This window comes from Helicoverpa armigera, chromosome 26 (genome assembly GCF_030705265.1).
Source record: "Helicoverpa armigera isolate CAAS_96S chromosome 26, ASM3070526v1, whole genome shotgun sequence".
Lineage (NCBI taxonomy): Eukaryota > Metazoa > Arthropoda > Insecta > Lepidoptera > Noctuidae > Helicoverpa > Helicoverpa armigera.
In genome coordinates this window covers 5,136,714-5,156,354 of record NC_087145.1, presented here as the reverse complement: position 1 = coordinate 5,156,354, position 19,641 = coordinate 5,136,714, and the positions used below count along the sequence as shown (strand labels likewise).

The following is a 19,641-nucleotide window of genomic DNA, read 5'->3' as shown; positions in this document are numbered from 1 at the left end:
CCAGGTAACAGTAGAATTGATTGATATTGAGCTGTCTCAGCGCTATGGTGACCTTTATACTTCAGCTATTGCAAAGGTTGGATTTGACTCACACTATCACCTAGGACGGCGTGGGACCGATTTGAACGTATTTATTTAGATTGGTTGATTTCAATCTATAACATACACATTTACTTTAAATACAAGTAGAACTACAATTCATAATTTAGATATTATAAGGGTATAAACTATGTGGGTTTTACAGGTTTGAACGCTGGTATCACCTGAATTCTCTAGGGCAAAAATCTTTTAATTTCACATTTATGCCAATTATACATTTAAAAAGGTGGAGTGTTGACAGTATACAACCTGCATAAACTACAAGCTTTTTATTTTACAGGTTGGCAACATCTTTGGTCGCGGCATTGGGGAATTATCAACGAAGCTCGGAGGCGCTTCTTCATGGTTTTAAAACAATAAATATCTCATAAAATTTCTTTGCCTCTATACAAAGTGAGAAGAGAAAACAGACGATTTTTTTGTTAATACATCAATATAGAATAAAACTCATTCAAAACATTAATTAATTATTATTCTCCAATGGTATTAACAGATGCCTGAATTGTACTCGTTACTGACGACAATAACAAAAATGAAATATTGTTAACAGCAAAATACTCATAAAACATTGAATCCATATCATTTTTCGTATTGATGCATTAACAAAAACACTCAACTATTCTGTGATGATGATTAAAACAATCGTTTGCATTCGTTAAATAGAATGTTTGCCATTTTGAATAATATAGATCATCAAGATGGCGTCTTACGCGCTAGGATTTAATCATAAGTGGCCAGTTTATGCATAGCTTAGTGTGATTATAGTGTAAACGAGGATTAGGTTTTGTTTTATAAAAGGCTTGGTGTACAGTTAGGGGAATATTATTCGTTTATTGGAAGCAAATAAAAATGTATTACGTATGTGTGTAAATTAAGAGTAGTATTTGATAAACACGATTCGAAGAAAAATATATAATAAATATTATATTATTACAAACGCATACATACACAAAATGCTACAATAAGGAAACATATCGCTTTGGCAAAGGTTATATTCTGTTATATTTAACGCGATGTATTGTAATTATTTACAAAATTATATGTAATTAAAAATATAAAAAGAATGGGGGGAGGGTAGTGAGTGAGTGAAAGTAAGGAATCCTTTCTCAATTTATCAAAGTTACGTTTTCTATATCTTTTAGAAATTGTTACTATCTTCGAATATAAATACATTGTTTCCTGCAAAATATATCAATATGTTATACACATTTCATTGAACTAAAGAGTGACAAGCACGTTAATATTAAAGCAGAGCAAAGTTTTCAAGGCAACTCTTTCTATACCTACCTTAAAAAACAGTATTTTTCTAACTAAATCCACTTTTTAAATCATCGGTTTGATCTCTTTATAAACTCTACAATGCATTTTTATAAAAATACAAAATAGGCGCCATACAGCTTAATTATTTTTCGAAAATAAATATTGCCAGTAATAAAAAATGTCCCCCGCTTTTTGGGTAAAATTGATTTTTATAAGAATGCATCTTTAAATTTACATGTTAGCCACTTTTCGCTATAGTATAATTCTCTATATTTTAAAGCTCTCTAGATTCTAATGACAATCTAGCGACACTTTACCTTGATTAGTCGTCAAAATAATAATACATAACTATTTATAAAAAATACTATTAATAGTTATATTTGTTAACAAAATAATATTCTTCTACGCTAAACACCTTACAAATTTTTGAACTAGGAGAAAATTTAAAGTTCTTAGATGAAAGTTTAATGATTAAAAATATAGCGGTTAGTCGCTATGCTGATTCGCCTTACTAATGTCTTGTTCGGAACGGCTTGGAAATAGAATAATGTCTTACTTTATTTAGGTAGACTTGATTTTTCCTTGTCTGATTAGTTTACTGATTTTAAAATCAAGCTTGGAAGCTTCCAAAATTTATAAAAATAAGAATAAAATACAAAGTGCGTATCTTAAATCAGAAGTAGTCTCGATGAGTTACTGAATGTATATTAGAGAATGATAAATAAATCGCTGAATATTGAAATATTGACTATGAATGTTAAAGTCCAGCACCGTACGACTTGGTAAAGAGATGATTGTAGTTATTCCCAATATTTTATCATAACACGAAATTATATAAACCACTTAAATAGGACTGTATCGGCACAGTAATCATGTAATGAAAGTAGTGCTCATATAATTGAATGTAAGGAATAATAATCAAAATGATATAATAACTAATGTTACATTTATTTTAAAGTTATATTTATTATGAAGTTTCAAACATTCCTGAATTATGTATTTAATGGAAAAGGCTATACCTAGTATGGTTTGTTATCTTCGCCTTGTGTATTTCCTTACTTCTTAATACTTACCTATTTCAAAAATCCTTAAATACTAATTAGATGAAAAAGTTTGTATACTTGGCATTACTTTCTTTGGACCTTCATTTCTTTATTATGTGTTAAGTTGGGTAACGAGCTCAATAGAATGAAAACGTCAGTTTTGTAGTGTCTAAGTGCATTATAAGAGCCGACTGAAGATGTAACTGCGTAGTATACTGCTTGTATTATTTCGCCATGTTGGAAACTCGCAATGCCTTTCCTAAATCACTAATTGACGTGCCTATTTCAGACTACATTTAAACAGCCGATAATAGCTTCATAAAAAGGTAATTGCGAGTTTTTAAAAGCTTCGAAACGCCATTGAGTGCATCGCGTGTGTAAGGGGATAACAATAAAAAATATTTACAATAAAAATGTTTACTGTTCCTTTGTTCTTTTATTCCTTTAAATAACAACATTTGGAAATTTTCGCCTTACACTGAATAATATGTTGAAGGCCTCCTCAGTGTCTACGCGTCTGTCTGATCATGATAAGTTGAACAATATAACAAAAATATATATAAAAAGTCACCTTTAAAAAAAATCCCTAGGCATAAACAAGACAAATTGAGGTACCTACATTAACTCATCTTAATCAATCTAAGTACTTAAAACCAGCCTACAAATAAATTATGGAGAAAAAACCTTACTCCATGCTACACATTAAATTAGGTAATTGAAATAGTTCTTTCATCGCAAATAAAACCCGGAACGGGCCGTGGGGTCGTAAAAATATGCCGGCCGGTGTCGGTGTGAAGTAACTAATAAACACGAGGTGCTACATCTATAAATATCAAGTTATTCTTATAATCTGTAATAAAATATCGAGATTTTATCTCTTTGTCCTGGTTCGTTCAACAACAAATGGAACTCTGGCTATAATGCAGTAACATCTCAAAACTGGAACATGCAACACTGTCAAATAAAAAGTTTTTATTGTTTGATCAGACTCAGATATTGAAGTTTTATGGATTGTTAATATTATGTTGTTCTAACATGGAGTACATACCGATAAATATATTATTAACAGTAGCTTATTCTTTAATTATTATTTATAATAAAACATAATTTATTTCAGTTAGTTATTTCGATTCACATAAACATTGATTCAACACCACACTTCGCGAATGCGATTACGACCGGTCTCAGCGGCAATGCGTGCCAACAGGGATTTTTAAATATTTGACCTATTTTTAGGCTCCGCTAATAATAATTAGAAAAGGTAACGTGAACCTCTCAGCTGGCAGAGAATTCCGAGAGCCGTGTTGCATGGGGAGATTATATTTATTGTTGTGGCAACATCGTATCATCCTATAGTGCTACGCGGAATAACAGTGTTCTTGTGACTTTTAAAGTCAGTGAGACTTTCATTAATCTATTGTGGCAAAAATATTGCCATTTGAATAAAGAAAAGTTAATAAAGTGTTGAATCGTATTTCTGGATAACAAAATCGGGCGAAATACAAACACAAAGTAGCAACACTGAAACATAAAAAGTTTGACATTTCGAAGTGAAGTTGTGATCGCAGTGAACGTGTGTGTAATTTTTTAACAAAAATATTTATTTTTATGTAGTGATTGTTAGGAAACTGTAAGTTTTTGACATAAACCTTATATTATTTTTGCTTTGTAGTTAGAATAACGAAGCGTAGATGGTTTAGCATTAGTATTTGGGCGTACTAACACTTTATTCCCGGAAATGCCGTAGTGTTTTATTTAAAAAAAGAAAAAAGTGAAAATAAGACCTTTGTGGTTGGATCATCTGTGCATTCCGATGTTATTACGCAGGGCGGGGTCGGGGAACCTTTCGCGATGGATTCCCGCGAATAGTTGAATTTGAGTGAAATATGTGCGCGCGTAATGTGTATCTTAAAATAGACAAAATGATTGGCAAAGTATACGAGTCAATAGTAAAATGTGTTAGTAGGTGATGGTCAGGTAACTGAAAATAATTATTAGTTTTACCTTAGCCTAAATACCCTGGTTGTGTCACAAAATATTTTTAAAAATACATTTTTTCAAGTACATTCTATTTTCAAAATGTCTAATTTTATTCTCATTTGACTGTATAGATTGTTTTGTTTTGTTAGATTTCCAATTTTTAAACAGAAAATTAATGGATGTAGGTATTTAGAAATTATTGCTAAATATACTACTAATGTCAATCTGGAATATAGTTTACATCATTTATAAGGGCTTTTTTTGTAAAGGATTTAAATGAGTAGGTAAAGAACATCATTACTTACATTTAAAAAGCTAATAATACCAATAAGAAAGTATATATAAGAAAGTATATAGGTAACTAGAAAGTAAATCAAATTAAGGAATCGGTCATTCAGTCATCATCTGTTTTTTATACAGGGAACTATTTGTTTATACAAGTAACACTTACAGACTAATTAATAAAGATATTTAGATACTAACTTATTGACAATGACAAGCCCCCATATATCTATGAACCATGTTACCATGTGAAGCCGAAAATCGATCTCAGTGGCGTGCACTTGGAGAGGCCTATGCCCAGCAGTGGACTGCGATAGACTGATGATTATGATGTTACCATGAAAACAAAATTAAAATAAACAAGACTCAGGAAGACCATTAAAATAATAATATTAAAACAATACAATTTTATTGCCAATTCAATTCTACATTTAAACACCATTCTTTTTCTCAAGATATTTCCCATAGGGTAGGCTAAAGTCTTTCGACCAAACTGCATAGTCTTTAATAGATTAAAAACACGTATATTAAGACAGAATACCAACCATGATGCCACAGAGTGCACAGCAACAGATAATAGACAATGTCTAACTATTTAACTGCAGCTATTTAACTGATAACCGTAACCATTAAGGATAACTGCATTCCCGGGATTACACAGTGATAAGATGCAGACATTATGGTTAAAGTTAAACTCCCATCTTTTATTTACAATGGTCACTTACTAATTACTTAGTTTACTTTTTGAAATTAACTTCAAATTAACTATTGGAATTGGACAACTTTTATTTAGCATTTTAAGAAATATTCATGAAGTATTTTTAAAAGAAAATTTGATTTACTTAGGATGATAACATATTAGAATATTAATTTTGGATGGTAATGAATAACAAATAAACTTGTAATATTAAAAGTATTTAAAATTCTCAACACAGTTTATTGTCAGTAGTTTTGTATTTTTTTAAATACAAACATGTGAAAAATTGTTCATAATTATAAGTTGCTGACACTTCATCCGAGTAACATTTACACATAACTCACCAACTACCTACCTGCCTACTGATGTTTCAAACTAAATAAGAAATACTGAAATGCTTCGTTTTTACATGAAAATAAAAACAAAATATTTTTACTCAATTTGTAATGCCCAGAAACTTATCAGACTACCTCCGATTTACCAAATGCGGTTCATTGACATCGGCGTGCGTTATTGCCCTTGAATTTTATTACTTTATCGGGCTTCAGAGAAGACTGTCGCAAAAAGTATTTACTTAAAGCAGGTATATTAGTCACTAAATAATATTGTTAAGATTTTGTTAAATGTGGCTTCAGCATTTAATAAGCTGGCTTCAAAATGGGTGCCTATTCACTGTGCCTACCAGCCTTGTCTATTTTACTTAACAGATAATACGCTAATTAAGATAGGTACAGAAGCGACACAACAAAAATAAAAATATTGCCTATTAAATTCCTGCATCTACCTGTATTTTTTGAGAAGATTCCGATTTTTTGTCATTTACGCTCGCCGCTCGTTTTCGGTGTTTTTTTTCTAAAAATATTTATACAATTTAGTTTCTTTCAAAAGTCTACAACAGCCCGAAACATTGGTTCGATATTTTTCTTTGAATATGTAACCCATTATTACGTGAGGCGACAAATTCTTAACCTACATACGTCCCCCATCGTAACCTAATTTCGTTAGCCACTGCTAGTTTTACGTAATCATTAAAAGCAGTTGTCACCCAGTGGGTATTCCTTGAATATATGCAGTTCCCGTTTCGAGAATTTCCTCGGAATTGTGGTACCTGCTTAGGTAGTTGGGTTAGTCAGTAAAAGTCTGGCACTCGAGCGAGCTGCACCTATAGTAGCACGGGTCATCTGATGATATTGAAGAAGAGCCACGTTTCCATTTCAAACAGTGCTGCTGTGCTGCTATAGGTGCCTAAGACACCACTAACGGCCCATGACTGTTAGGAGACTAGATGTCCACAATAAAAAAATTATGTTTAAAGGAAAACAAATCCATTCGTTCGCCCAGATCAGCCAAGTAAGTTCAACTCAGTCGTGCGCGCGGCCTTTTGTGTGGGTAATCCTTGTACATATACAGTGACTTTGTGTGCGTGACAAGAGGTACAGTCAGGTACAAATACAGTTATTTCGGGGTTGTATACAGGTGTTTAAGAAAAATAGTTATAACGTAATTTAGTGTTAATCTTTTTATAACGATTCTGAATCGCTACTTGAAAAATCAAATGATGAATTTTTGGATTCGCTACTTTCCAAGGTGAATTATAAATTCTGACTCCATGTCAAAATGTCTATAGTAGGTATTCTTCTTTATTCTTTTGTACATGTCGACAAGTGTTACCCCACATCCCTTAATCAATTTGATTTAAACGTTCATTTATGAGTTTCATTATTTCCGTCTTATTTTGGTCGACATTATGCGAAGCAATATAATTTTTTTAAATTCCCCACACATTTTGTTTACATTATTATACACGATTACGTTTTTTTTTACATTCTTAGTCCACACTTTTATTTATTGTCCGCGTACCCCGAGCTAGAAAATATGTAAGGAGTATTTAATTCATCTTAGATATTTCACGTCATTTATTTCTTAGACACTGTCAATGTCAATTTGAAAAGACGTATGAGAAAATAATAAAAAACTGTAAAATGTTATAATAAAAAGCTTTGAATGTTTCATTTTTTGAAACGCTACCCGACTCCTTAAACATTTTCTCCGTGAAGAACTAGACATTTTCGTAAACAACTGTACCCATAACAAAAAGCGATAAGAACACGTCATCCTCGGACGACGTCACTGTCACACGAATGAAAGTTGTATATTTACAAGCCGACGCACACATAGGGCCGCGCGCAAATCTGAGTTGAACTATCTATAACTTAAAGGAAAGTCTCGCAGTTTAAAATCAATTTCCAAGACTGACATCTTGAACTCTCAATTTCAAGTAACTGGAGTTCATAGAACGCTGTGGACAGCTAATTCCTAGAACCAATTGCGACAAAAATGATTTTAATCTAGACACACGGCAGTGTGTCCGCCAAGTTCGAGCAAAAAAAGCGACACACCGGCCGTGGGTATATTACACGAACCATTTCGGGCCAAATTCGACCCCCCTATAACTCAAAATCTATTTTATTTACACTTTTCAAATTTCTAGTATCTGTTGAGACCCCCTCACTTATCTAAAATACAAAATTTCATTAATATACCTATTGTAGGTCTTGAGATATTGACGTCAGAAAATCGCTATTTTTACTATACACTCACTGACTGACTGATTCACTGACTCACTCATCAAAAACCTAGACCACTTCCAATGGTCGTATTGACTTGAAATTTGGCATGGAGGTAGGTCTTTATGTCAAGGTAAAGGGAAAAATCTGAAAATGGCCAAGTGTGAGTCGGTTTCAAAATAATGAAGGTGTAAAATACCCAGTGTAAATTTATACCCCTAAGGAACTAAAACGAACTAAATTTATCTATATTTATATAATATATCTTCGAATGGTCGTACCGATCTGAAATTCCTTACAAAGGTTTGTATTTAGTCAAAGTAAAAATCTGAAAACGGCCAAGTGTGAGTCACTTTCGAAAATAACGAATGTGTAACTTTGATCCACGAACATAACATATGATAACATGTCATGTCAGTCAGTTGGTAAATCTAGTTCATTTAGTTAATCTAGTTCATTTCTTTGTAAGAAGCATGGTGCATATTCAAAAATCTGAAAGATAGTATAAATGAGACATTTCCTCAACTAACTTAATCATAAAAAAAATAAAATAAACAACCTTACAAAAATAAATGAAATCCCACCCAAAACAAAAATGTGAAAGGCTGCCAAGTTCGATAATATGGAAATCCTTCGCCTATAAAAGAAGTGAGATCTGAATAAGTACCAAGTTCCATACACATACCTCAGTTAAAAATAGTTACTTTTTAATAATGTTACTTGGCAAGTTTTAATAGAAAATTAAATACTTGATTCATTGCGTTTAGTAGGTTTATAATAAGGTGTATGAAAACTTGCCAAGTAACATCGTTAAAAAGTAACTATTTTTAACTGAGGTATGTGTATGGAACTTGGTACTTATTCAGATCTCACTTCTTTTATAGGCGAAGGATTTCCATATTATCGAACTTGGCAGCCTTTCACATTTTTGTTTTGGGTGGGTTCAGTTCTTAAGTAACCAGTAATAATAATTCGGCTACAATACTGTTTGAAATACAAATTTAAACAGGAAGAGAGACAAAAGGTATTGTTGATATTGCAATGTAGCGATTGCAAAATTCACGAGACGATTATCGAGAATCATTTTGATACAATCGAGAATTGAGATCAGTTTCATTATAATAAAAATATTGATAGTCATAATTTGATTGAGGAAATAATACTTAGTGGAGATGATCAATCAAATTACGCCAAGATGTGTTATGCTTGTAAAGAAATTACAAAAAATTAAAACCGTTAAATGCTTTGCCAAGATCATTAAGAGTTTCGTTTCCACTCATAAGATTAATTATGATTGATGATGAGAATCAGAAAGTATACGACTGTTTAAAAGTTTGTTTTTCTATAAGTAGACATGAGACATAAGTTTACAAAATTGCACCGAATTGAAGAAGAAATTCTTCAAGGATAAGGAATGCATTTTACTGATGACCAAAAGAAACTTACTCATAAATTGTCACGTGTAAATCTTGCGGCTGAATACGCGAGCCAAAAGTAATAACAATAAGGTCAGAATGACGTCAACTTTCAAGTATTTGTAACAACGTCCCGTACAAATACTTCAGTTCAGTTTATTAAACCTTATGGGCTCGAGAAAGTGTTGAATAATATAGAACTCGAAATAAAGGGCCTATTTTTATTCGTCATCTGCCTAGTCTTTACCCAACTACGGTGGAGGCAGCTGAGTACCAGTGTTCTACAAGTAGCGACTGCCTATCTGACTTCCTCAACCCAGTTACCCGGACTGTCCAATACCCCTTGCTAAGACTGGTTGTCAGACTTTCTGGCTTCTGATTACTCGTAACGACTGCCAAAAATGTTCAAATGACACCCGGGATCTAAAGTTTATCGTGCCCTCCGATACACCCTATTTATATTAAAAGAGGTATAAAAGTACAAGGGAAGTTGAAAACGTGAACGCAGAAAGAAGGAGAAATGATAATATTTAAACGTATAAGATCAATAAGCTCAGTTTTCCAAGAAATAACGCAAAGAATTCCAGGTGATTTCTAAAAATAGAGAAGAAGGTAAACAAAGATTCAATAAGCACTAGAAACGATTCATCTGGTTTCGATTGTAGACCAATATTTTCACAGTACGAAATAGATGCTTTAAACAAACCGTTCCGCACTAGTTCCAAAAACAATGTTGAAAAATTGATTATTTACCCGTGTGAACCTTTGGCAGAAATCATTAGGGATGTCTATTTGACAACTCATCTGAATCAGTTTAGAGTTGGCAGACTCTCTTAATAAGTCTAATGATCAACTCCAAAAAGTCTAACATCGTCGATTTATCAGACTTTAGATCCGAAAGTTTAAACTAACGTTTTTAGGTCACGCCAAGTTATTCAGAAAGTTAATGATCGTGTCAATTCGTGCCTAAGACGCACAATTGGCTCCATTGGTAACTGTGATTGAATTAGGTCTGCAAACATTCATTATAATCAATACTGTTTGCCTTACACTCTATAAATATTGTGATAGTGTCGTAGGGAGTATTACGTTCCTACATCTAATTATGTAGTTATAGAATTGTTTACTTACGCGTACCTATTCAAGGGATCTTATTTCCAAGGAATTGAAAAATTATGTCTGGGTCAAAAGTTTGAAAGAAAGGAACATTTAACAACAATAGGGAATACAAGATAGGTATAAAACAATACAAGTTTGTGCGAAATAGGTCCAGTTCAGCATTACAGCCCAATAGATTGTGGCTAGCTGGTTTTTAAATGGACCTAACTGAGCAAAGACTCATACTTTATGTAACCGACTCTATCAGAGCAAGTTTGAATTTAAAATTGATAATCCGTCTTTGTTCGTCATCTTGCTTTTAAACTATAATAACAAATTCAATTTGATTTATTTTCCTGTTTACGAAATTGTAAATCAGCTGAAATACAGCCAAACTAATGCAGATGACAAATTGTCTTAAGATTTCCTCATTGAAATTAAATTTTGCATCATTATACCATCCGTCTTATTAAATGAGCATAAATCTACCGAAGTATTGACCATTTTTCTGGTGTCTTTACAGTTTCGTCACAAATGATTGAGCACTATAGTGAAAATTGCTCGCATGGTTAAGTTCGCGTGGACTTTTTTACTTATCTATATTGAACAACTGAATTAGTTGGTTTTTGTTGATTTGTCAATTCGTTTCCTGTTTACTGTTTTGATACTTTGAATTATATTTCATATTACAATTATGTTTTTGAATTAATATGTCGGGTATTATATATTTTTACTCAGTGGCGTGCACTTGGAGAGGCCTATGTCCAGCAGTGGACTACGATAGGCTGATGATGATGATGATGATGATATATTTTTTTAAATTCTATAAAATTACATACACGTGCAACTAGTCTAGTATCTATTGGACAATATATTGTTTTTAAAATGATTCACATTTCAACACTATTTCTCAATGAATCACCTGAGTTCATGTTTCAATGAAAAATATGATCACAAAAGGTATCCTAGGCACTACGTGACCAAACGTCTATGACACGATTTATAGCAATCGATAATTAATTTATTGGAAGCGTTTATTACACTGTAGTTTGTATGTCGATGAAGGAATTTAAGGTGTTTTTGTTATTGGTTTTAATTGCTTTAACTTTCCCTCGTGAAATAGCGTTTGTTTGCACTTATGTTCACGCGATTCATGACGGTAAAGTTAGTGAGGTTCTCTATAACCATGACTGGTAAATCAATAATGATATTGCAGACAGCATAATTACTTATCGTTATTTAAACATTGACACTATCATCACTTGAAAATAGCATTCATTATGTAGGTACACTTAGGTATATAAAAAAACAGTAGATCAATCGAAATGACTTCAGTAAAATTATCTGTAAATCAAGACATACACTCAAAATTTAACCAGTTGTACCTGATTGCTATAAAACATCCGAAACTGCCAATACTTGATAAGTTAAACCGATATGGTTGTGCTGCAAAAAAAGGTATATGTTATTTAAACTGCAGAATAGATCTGTTAGTCCGAAATCAGCATAGTTACAAGCCCGAATATCAAAATAGAGCAAAATGATAACATCAGCCAATGTCGGCTCTGGTTGCCATCTTCGCTGTGTCACCTTCGAACAATGTCCTTACTACATTTTCATCGACCACCCTGCCAAGTTTTCGCAAATACATTTTTTAACCCATATGGAACTTATCATATTAGCGCTGACAGATAAGTACTCAGAAATTCTAGTAACCCAGAAAAGAAACTGTCTTATGTAAAAAAAACATAATTACGTTATTCAAGAAAACATGGGTGACGCACTTGATGAAATTATTTGGGCGTTTGTGAAGTTTAAGCCTGAGAAAGTCATGGCCAGCGAAGACAATGCCAAAAATTGTAGTTGTCTCATCATTTCGGAAACCAAACTCCAACAAACATGCAAGATAATAAGGCAAGTTGCCCAAGGTAGGGTTCATTGAAAAAGCAAGTAGAGTCAACAATATTGTTTACGGAAAATGTTATACTGAAATGTGCGGTCGTCTTAGAGCCGCCGTACACGGACTGCTTCAAGCAGTTGAGACCGACTGCTTAAAGCCGCGACCGCGCAGTGAACTATAGTCATTCATTCGCTGCCGTACACACGACTGCTCGAGCAGTCGCGACCGCTTCAAGCCGTCAACTGCATGATGAAATTCCATCGTGCCGTCGACCGCTCGCGAGCGGTTGCGAGGCATACACCGACTGCTCGAGCCGTTGACTGCGCTAGAGCAGTCGACAGCTCTCCGACTTCCCTCTCCCCCCCGCCCTTTGCGGCCTCGCGGCGTCTGTTTTCTCATTTGACTGCTCGAGCAGTTGGGTCGTAGCTCGAGCAGTCAACAACCGACAGCTCAAGCAGTCGACGCCGACCGCTCGAGCGGTCCGTGTATTTCACTCAGCCGCTAACTGCTCGAGCAGTCCGTGTACGGCGGCCCTTAGCTAGAACGACCTCGTTAAAAACAAAAGAGTCATTGAAAGCACCTTCGTCGAACGAACGTGTCATTTCTGCACCACGAATTTGAGGACGTCACTTGATGAAGACCATAGAAAGAAAGCCATTTGATTTAAGGATAAATTAGCTTCAAAGTGCTTTATCCTGTTCTACATACTTAGCGGTTAATTTTGTCGGAACATTGTTACACTGTAATACTCTTTTTATTGGAAGCCAATTCTTTGATAACCAAAAAATTGAAACCTATATGCCCGTCAGAGAATGAACGACACGCTTTTTTTTAACGACGTCAAAAATCATCAAATGACCCCTCCCGCTGTGGGTTAGCAGCGGTGAGGGAGTGTCAGACTCTTACTGACTAAAAACCGTCGTGTTCCGTCGTAGGCCTTTTAAGTACCAGGGCCGCGGTAACTCTTTCGAACAATCCCGCAGACGACTGTAGGGCTTTCTTTTAAATCTTAACATTCATTCTTTGCTCATCACATCACACATCTTTAAGAACTCAAGATATGCTTATATGACCCACTTGCGGAAGCCGCCGCTGCGTCTTGACATTTACGATTTTAAAAATAAGTTGCTGCAGTTTGACAGCGGATAAACAAACCTTTGTTTTATATGCCTTTTATATGTTTAATGTTATTGTTTGTTAAAAATTCGGGAGCACTTTTAATAGATTCTCGGAATGATATTTTAATAGCGGCTTGGAAAAACAAGATTCATCCGAAGCATCCGTATAAATCACACTGAGAATTTTTGTTCAAAGCTGAAAGTCATGCTGCCAATTTTTTGCCGAAATGATCCAAGTTTGGAAGCATTGCAAAAAGAAGAAAGCAAATAATCGTTGTAAGCACTTGCGCAACCTTGTATGCTCACAAAATAATGAAATTGCTGCCGAAATAAGAAGTTGCTGGTGCTGCGACTGTCAATCGGATTTTTTTTTACCTTTTCCAAAACTACCAAATTACCGCTACAAGTTTTGGCTTCGTAATTTCTAAAGCCACAGCCTAATACTATCTCTACAATATCCGATGATTCACCGTCATCTTTGTCCAAACGGAACTACCTACATTCTATAATCATTGTGTGGTCTAAGTACAATGAAACTGGTGTCGGATGGCGCCACACAGATATGCACACGTAATACCACAGCTAATATTCAGTTTTGTTCTCGTTCTTCATAGTTTAAGTCACACGGAAAAAACGTACTTCGATTATGTTTTTCGTGGACAAAGTAAACAGTTTGAAGATTGCCCAAGTGCTTGAGAAATGTATTGTGGACAGTAACTAGTGTTAAAAGTGCAACCTTCAAGTGTGCAGTGCAATTGAATGGATTTTACTATGAAATCAGATAGGTGTTATGACATTGATTTGCTTGATAATGTAAATAGGACTAAGGTGACACTATGAGGTTCCTTTCCAGTAAGTATTAAACAGCGTAATGGGTTTTCGCTATGCGACATTGATATTACTGTTTAACTGTGACCCAAAAACGCCTAACAGCCACAGTTTCCTGACAAAATGTTCGGATCAAATATCAAACGCTTAAAATTAACTTTGCCAGAATGAAAATAAGCGAATTATGTGTTTCCAAAAATAGTTGGCGCGATATTACGTAAGAGACGGTGATATATGTAAGTGTCAGGAGAGTTTCGGACCAAAATGCGAGTGGCTCGGCTCGAGACAAGGATTGATGGCGCGTGGCGTCCTTAATAAGAAGTTAGTGCCCATTTACTATGACTGGGATCTCATCTGGCGTCTGCCAACCGATAGGTTTATATGATAAAATCCATTCATTTGTCTTTGCTCTTTCTGTACCAGCTACGCATGTCTAATTATATTGAAGCAAGTCATTTATTCCGCTGCAGCGACCCGGATAGTTCGTGCATGATTGGAGAAAGAATCTGAAAAGATCGCAAAAGATCATCAAATCAATTGTTTTGTGTATCATAACACAATCTGAACTATCCTTGACATGTAAGCGATACCTACGTATATCACGAGTGACAAGTTAACTGTCATAAGAGCATGATCCAAGAACAATTATTATTTCAATAATGATCACACTGAAAAATTCAAACTGCAACCACAAGGTAGTCTCAACAAAGCCGTGATATATTTTAACCCAAGTAGATGAAGTGCTGAAGCATTGTCTGCTGTGACATAACTGCTTCGTGCGGCTAAAATTAGCCAATCGAATCTGCGTGCGCCCGCGCATCGCTGCAGGTGCGCTCAGTGTTGCCGCACGCGAAAATGCAACCCGATGACGGGTAACGAGCTACACGAACAAATCACTTATAAAATCAATCCATGGTAATAATTCCTGGAATCGTACGTGCAACTTTTGGAATGTAAATTATTTGATTAGGTAATATCTTGAAGAGGTTTTAGTTGTTAAAGATGAAAAGGAAACATTGTATCTAATTTAGATAGGAGCATAAAATCTAGAGTTTGTGTTCAGGAATGCAGCGATGACAGGTGCTCCTAACATTACTTTCTCGGCCAAAGGCTACGGAATAGATGGGTATCCGCGTACTGGACTTCTAATTAGACTATATCGTGGTATGCGTCTTAATTTAGCTCGCGAGGGTTTAGTGCCAAAGTCTCAGGTGCGAAGTGTATTATCAATTACTGAATACCATTCCGGCAGTAGTTTTGATTTAGATTATTGCTTCAGTTTTCGTGTGAAATGTCAACAGTTCTATATTTTGCGTTAAGAGCTCGTTAGAAGATTCTGCTGCAGTATTCGGTCCAATTTTAATTGTACCGTAAATCTTGGACTCTCACAGACAAGTGTAAAATACATAACTTTTCTTTTAGTTAGAAAAACAATCTGCCGACGAAATAGAGTAACAACTGACAGACAGCTTGCATCGGGGATATTTACATGTCTATTGCCCCAATTGTGTACGAAACGCCTGTCAAAGTATTTAGAAAACTGTCGATGTACGCCGAAATGGTGCTAACATTGGCCGTTTCATGTTTTTTGTTTTAGTGCCCTATAAGTTAAAACAATTGAAGATTTAAGATAAGAAAGGAACATTTCCTCTTATATGTCGAACAATGTAGAACATTAGACTGTATGACATAATAATTATAACCTAAACACATTTATTTTGCTGAGGAATTTAAAAATATTGAACAAACCCAGTTCACAAAAGATAGAGAAAAATACATAGGTTTCGAACATAAAACCTCCTTTTTTATAAATAAAAAAAAATTGCTAAACCAGTTGCAGTATAAAATTGCTCTCACAAAGAAATATCCCAGATGGTCAGTCGGAGCGAGGGAAATGCCACGCGTTCCTCCTCTCAAAACGCCGCAGGTTTTAATTACGTCACATATTTGAAAGCTTTTAAGTGCTCCCTTGTAAATGTCGTGGTAAATGATACTGGTGGACTCGCTTCCTGCTTCTAAAGGCATATTTTGTTCAACTATACTAAATTAAGTAAAATTTGGGAGAGGCAGTCTTGAAGTCAGGTAGTCGGTACTTGACTTGCTAGAAGGAGACGACCAAAGAAACGATGCGATGGATTGTGTCGAAAGTCGACATGGCTAGAAATAATGTAACTAATGAGATGACGGCAGATAAAAGTATGGAAGAAAACATGATGCGCAGACCTCAAATAAAATTGGGATGAGGGCAGGAGGATGATAATTACGATGAAAATTATTTAGAAGTTGAAAATTATTTACTGGGTGAAACTTATGCCATTCTGAATTTGCAATCACAATTTTGTACAAACAAACGTAAGATTTTACGGCTACTATTTTGTCATTAATTACTCCCCCATTTTGCATTTCAAATCAATTTGTTCAAAATCTAATAAATCATAACCACTAATTAATGATGAACTGTCGTAAAACGTCAGAGGAAATACTTTAGGGTTGCCAACTGGTTCTGTATGTGGCACTGCACTAATATTTTACAGCTAATTTATGATAGGTCTGGCTTAGTCAAACACGGTCATTCTTAGCGTATCGGACATATGGCTTGTCTCAAATTTAATATACCCTTAGCTGAGTAATAATAAATAATAAGTGCTGAACAGGTTCTAAATCAAGATTTTATCGCTGTTGTAATAATACTAGTAAAGAATCTTCTACTTGAAGTTGTGTTGATCAAAAACAAAATACGCGAGTAATTAATAGCTTTCATTCAATATTTCGGGAGATTGAAGAGCAGTTGTGTTACTGTTACACGTCCCTAGTCTGAACTCTCAGTTGGCCAATTAAAGTTCTTTTTGGTGTGCTCGGAAGAGGCCTATGATATGAGCTGATGATGATTTCATCTCACTTATGGAAAATCTATTTGCCATTTTTGTAGCTTTTCTACATTCAATATTCTGAATGTATACCCGAATTAATGAACTCATTTCTTTCTAGCACCAAGGCATAATTTATGGTTGGAAATATATTAATGCTGCAGGCAGTATTTAAATGTTAGATGAAGTCGAAATTGTAATAGGCGCTATAACAATTAAGAGACGCCAGTAATAGCAATAATGACAATAAATTCTTAGCCGTAAGCGTCTCTCTTACACTCGTAATTTTAGCCATAACTTTCTCATGTCTAAAATTAACGTTTCAATAAACTTTTGTAGGTAGATAAAGGTCAAATCTGCCTTGTTGTTTTGCACAATTTTCAGCAAATATAATTTCCAAAAAAAATTTTTTATTCATAAATTACATAGGTTTGAGTAGCTACTGTACTATTTCTATAATTTTTCAAAGATCCAAATTCGTGTTCGGCTCGATTTCCCTCAAAATTCCTGCCGTTAAATATAAATTCACGCGTGCAAGGTATCAACGATTTCGCATAAAATCTTTGTGAATCCAATGTGGTCGGTACGTCCGTGCATTACACCCACTCAACATACAAATATAAGTATACACCGAGAGATATGATCGAAATATATGAGGAGCGAACGACTCGCAAGCCATTCCAGATATTAACATGCTTTCACTTGAGAATTCTGTATATGAAGTCTGGAATAAGAACCGTTGATGAAGATTTTATGATTTGAAGAAAGTGGATGAATACGGACTACCCAAGGTCATGATAGTTAGCCCTCTTTGAGGAGACTTGAGCTCAGTGGACGGCAATAAGTGAAAATAATGATAACGAAAGAACTGCATATTTGTCAGAAGCAGAGAAAGTTATTCGACGCTCTTTTATGAACGCAATTACCCAATCGATGGTTGGCACTGATTAAGCTACTTTTAGCATAATGAATAAAAAATAATTGATGATCAAGGCAACGATTATGATACATCAGTACAAAGATCAGCAGAAATGTATGTTATTATTCTATAACACGAAGAAATTGTGAATAAATAAACAACCTAATATGTTAGTCATGCGTAACAGTTGCATTTGCATGAAAGTATCGAAGCTACACTCGATCAGGAACTACATTTAAGGTAAAGGAAGATAAAGCAACACGCTTGTACGTTGTTGCTTGTGTAAAATCTTTGATCAATTCAAAATATATGATAGTTTATGATGTAGGAAAGCTTTCATCCTGTTTACTAAGAATACCGAATGATATGTTAACATTTAGATACATCTTTTGTAGATCTGTCTTTAGATATGTTTTTAAATATCTTCTGTTTCCTGAGTTTGCATATTTCAATTATCGTTTTATGTTCTCTCTGAATCATCTCTATTATTTGCCTTCTTTGGTTTTTTAAAGGTTTTTCAATTGATCAATGTATCTGTATTTTGATTACTTAGATCGTGTAGATCAGTGAAATCTAACGTTGAATAAAAACATGGTAAAACTGGTAGCCACCTGGTCAAGGCGACAATTCCCAAGATGGTTACTTTTCTAATCAATTTTCCTTACTCGTTCGTGATCTATTGGTGCTACAGTTCTAGAATTTTCCATTTTAGTTATTTACCTACCAAATGAATTTAGGTACGGTTGTTATTGATGTAGAATAACTAGGTTTTGTATCAAGTGAAACCAAAACTACTGCTGTTATTCTTATTTATTCCAAAGGACCTTAGACTTAGGGATTTGGGGAGTAAGGTTCATATTAAATTTGGATGGAGGGTTCTAAATAGATCCACACACACTTTTATCCCTTCCTTTGAAGTCATGTTCACACTACCTCTAAAAATGCAAGCATTGTACTAAATATTTTGTACCTAATCATGACAATCAAACTAATTTCCCAACAGAATCAAGTCCCACTGTAAAATTAACACGAACTTTGATATTAAGTAAAACGTAACTAAAGTAAAAGAAGCCATTTTATCCACGGTGTTAAGTCGTTCCGAACGTTTATGTACCGACCAAAGTAATGACCGTTTGACCGACATTTGCTTAACCGTAATCTTACGAATTAACCGAACACTGAGTTTGAGGAAATGGCTGTCCTGTGTACCTACCACATCAATAATTTCATATTTTTTAGGATTATTTTTTCTTCGCAAACCATGGTTTTTATAATCTGACTTGTAGGAGCGTGTTTCATCATCATCATCATCATCATCTCAGCCATAGGACGTCCACTGCTGAACATAGGCCTCCCCCTTAGATCTCCACAGATACCTGTTGGAAGCGACCTGCATCCAGCGTCTTCCGACGACCTTTATAAGGTCGTCTGTCCACGTCGTTGGTGGAGCGTGTTTGTATGCTTACAAAAGGCCTTTGTCTTTAATTTCTTCCTCTATTAGCACTTCATTAGATTTCTTATGAATGGATACCACACAGCTTTTGGGAAGTGTTTAATTTTGTTAGTAA

General features: G+C 34.6%; 2 protein-coding genes across 23 annotated transcripts in view; one reads left to right on the top strand and one right to left on the bottom strand.

Moving 5' to 3' along the window:
- Positions 1-2,827, top strand: part of Cadps (Calcium-dependent secretion activator) — a 52,073-nt gene extending 49,246 nt beyond the window's left edge. For all 22 annotated transcript variants that reach the window (XM_064041755.1, XM_064041744.1, XM_064041751.1 and 19 more), the window contains one exon: positions 380-2,827. In XM_064041755.1, coding sequence (XP_063897825.1) covers positions 380-451 — 72 coding nt within the window. In that variant the 3' untranslated portion in view covers positions 452-2,827. The remainder of the gene's footprint in view (positions 1-379) is intronic.
- Positions 1-19,641, bottom strand: part of LOC110375042 (filamin-A) — a 307,158-nt gene that overhangs the window by 283,614 nt on the left and 3,903 nt on the right. The window lies entirely within an intron of this gene.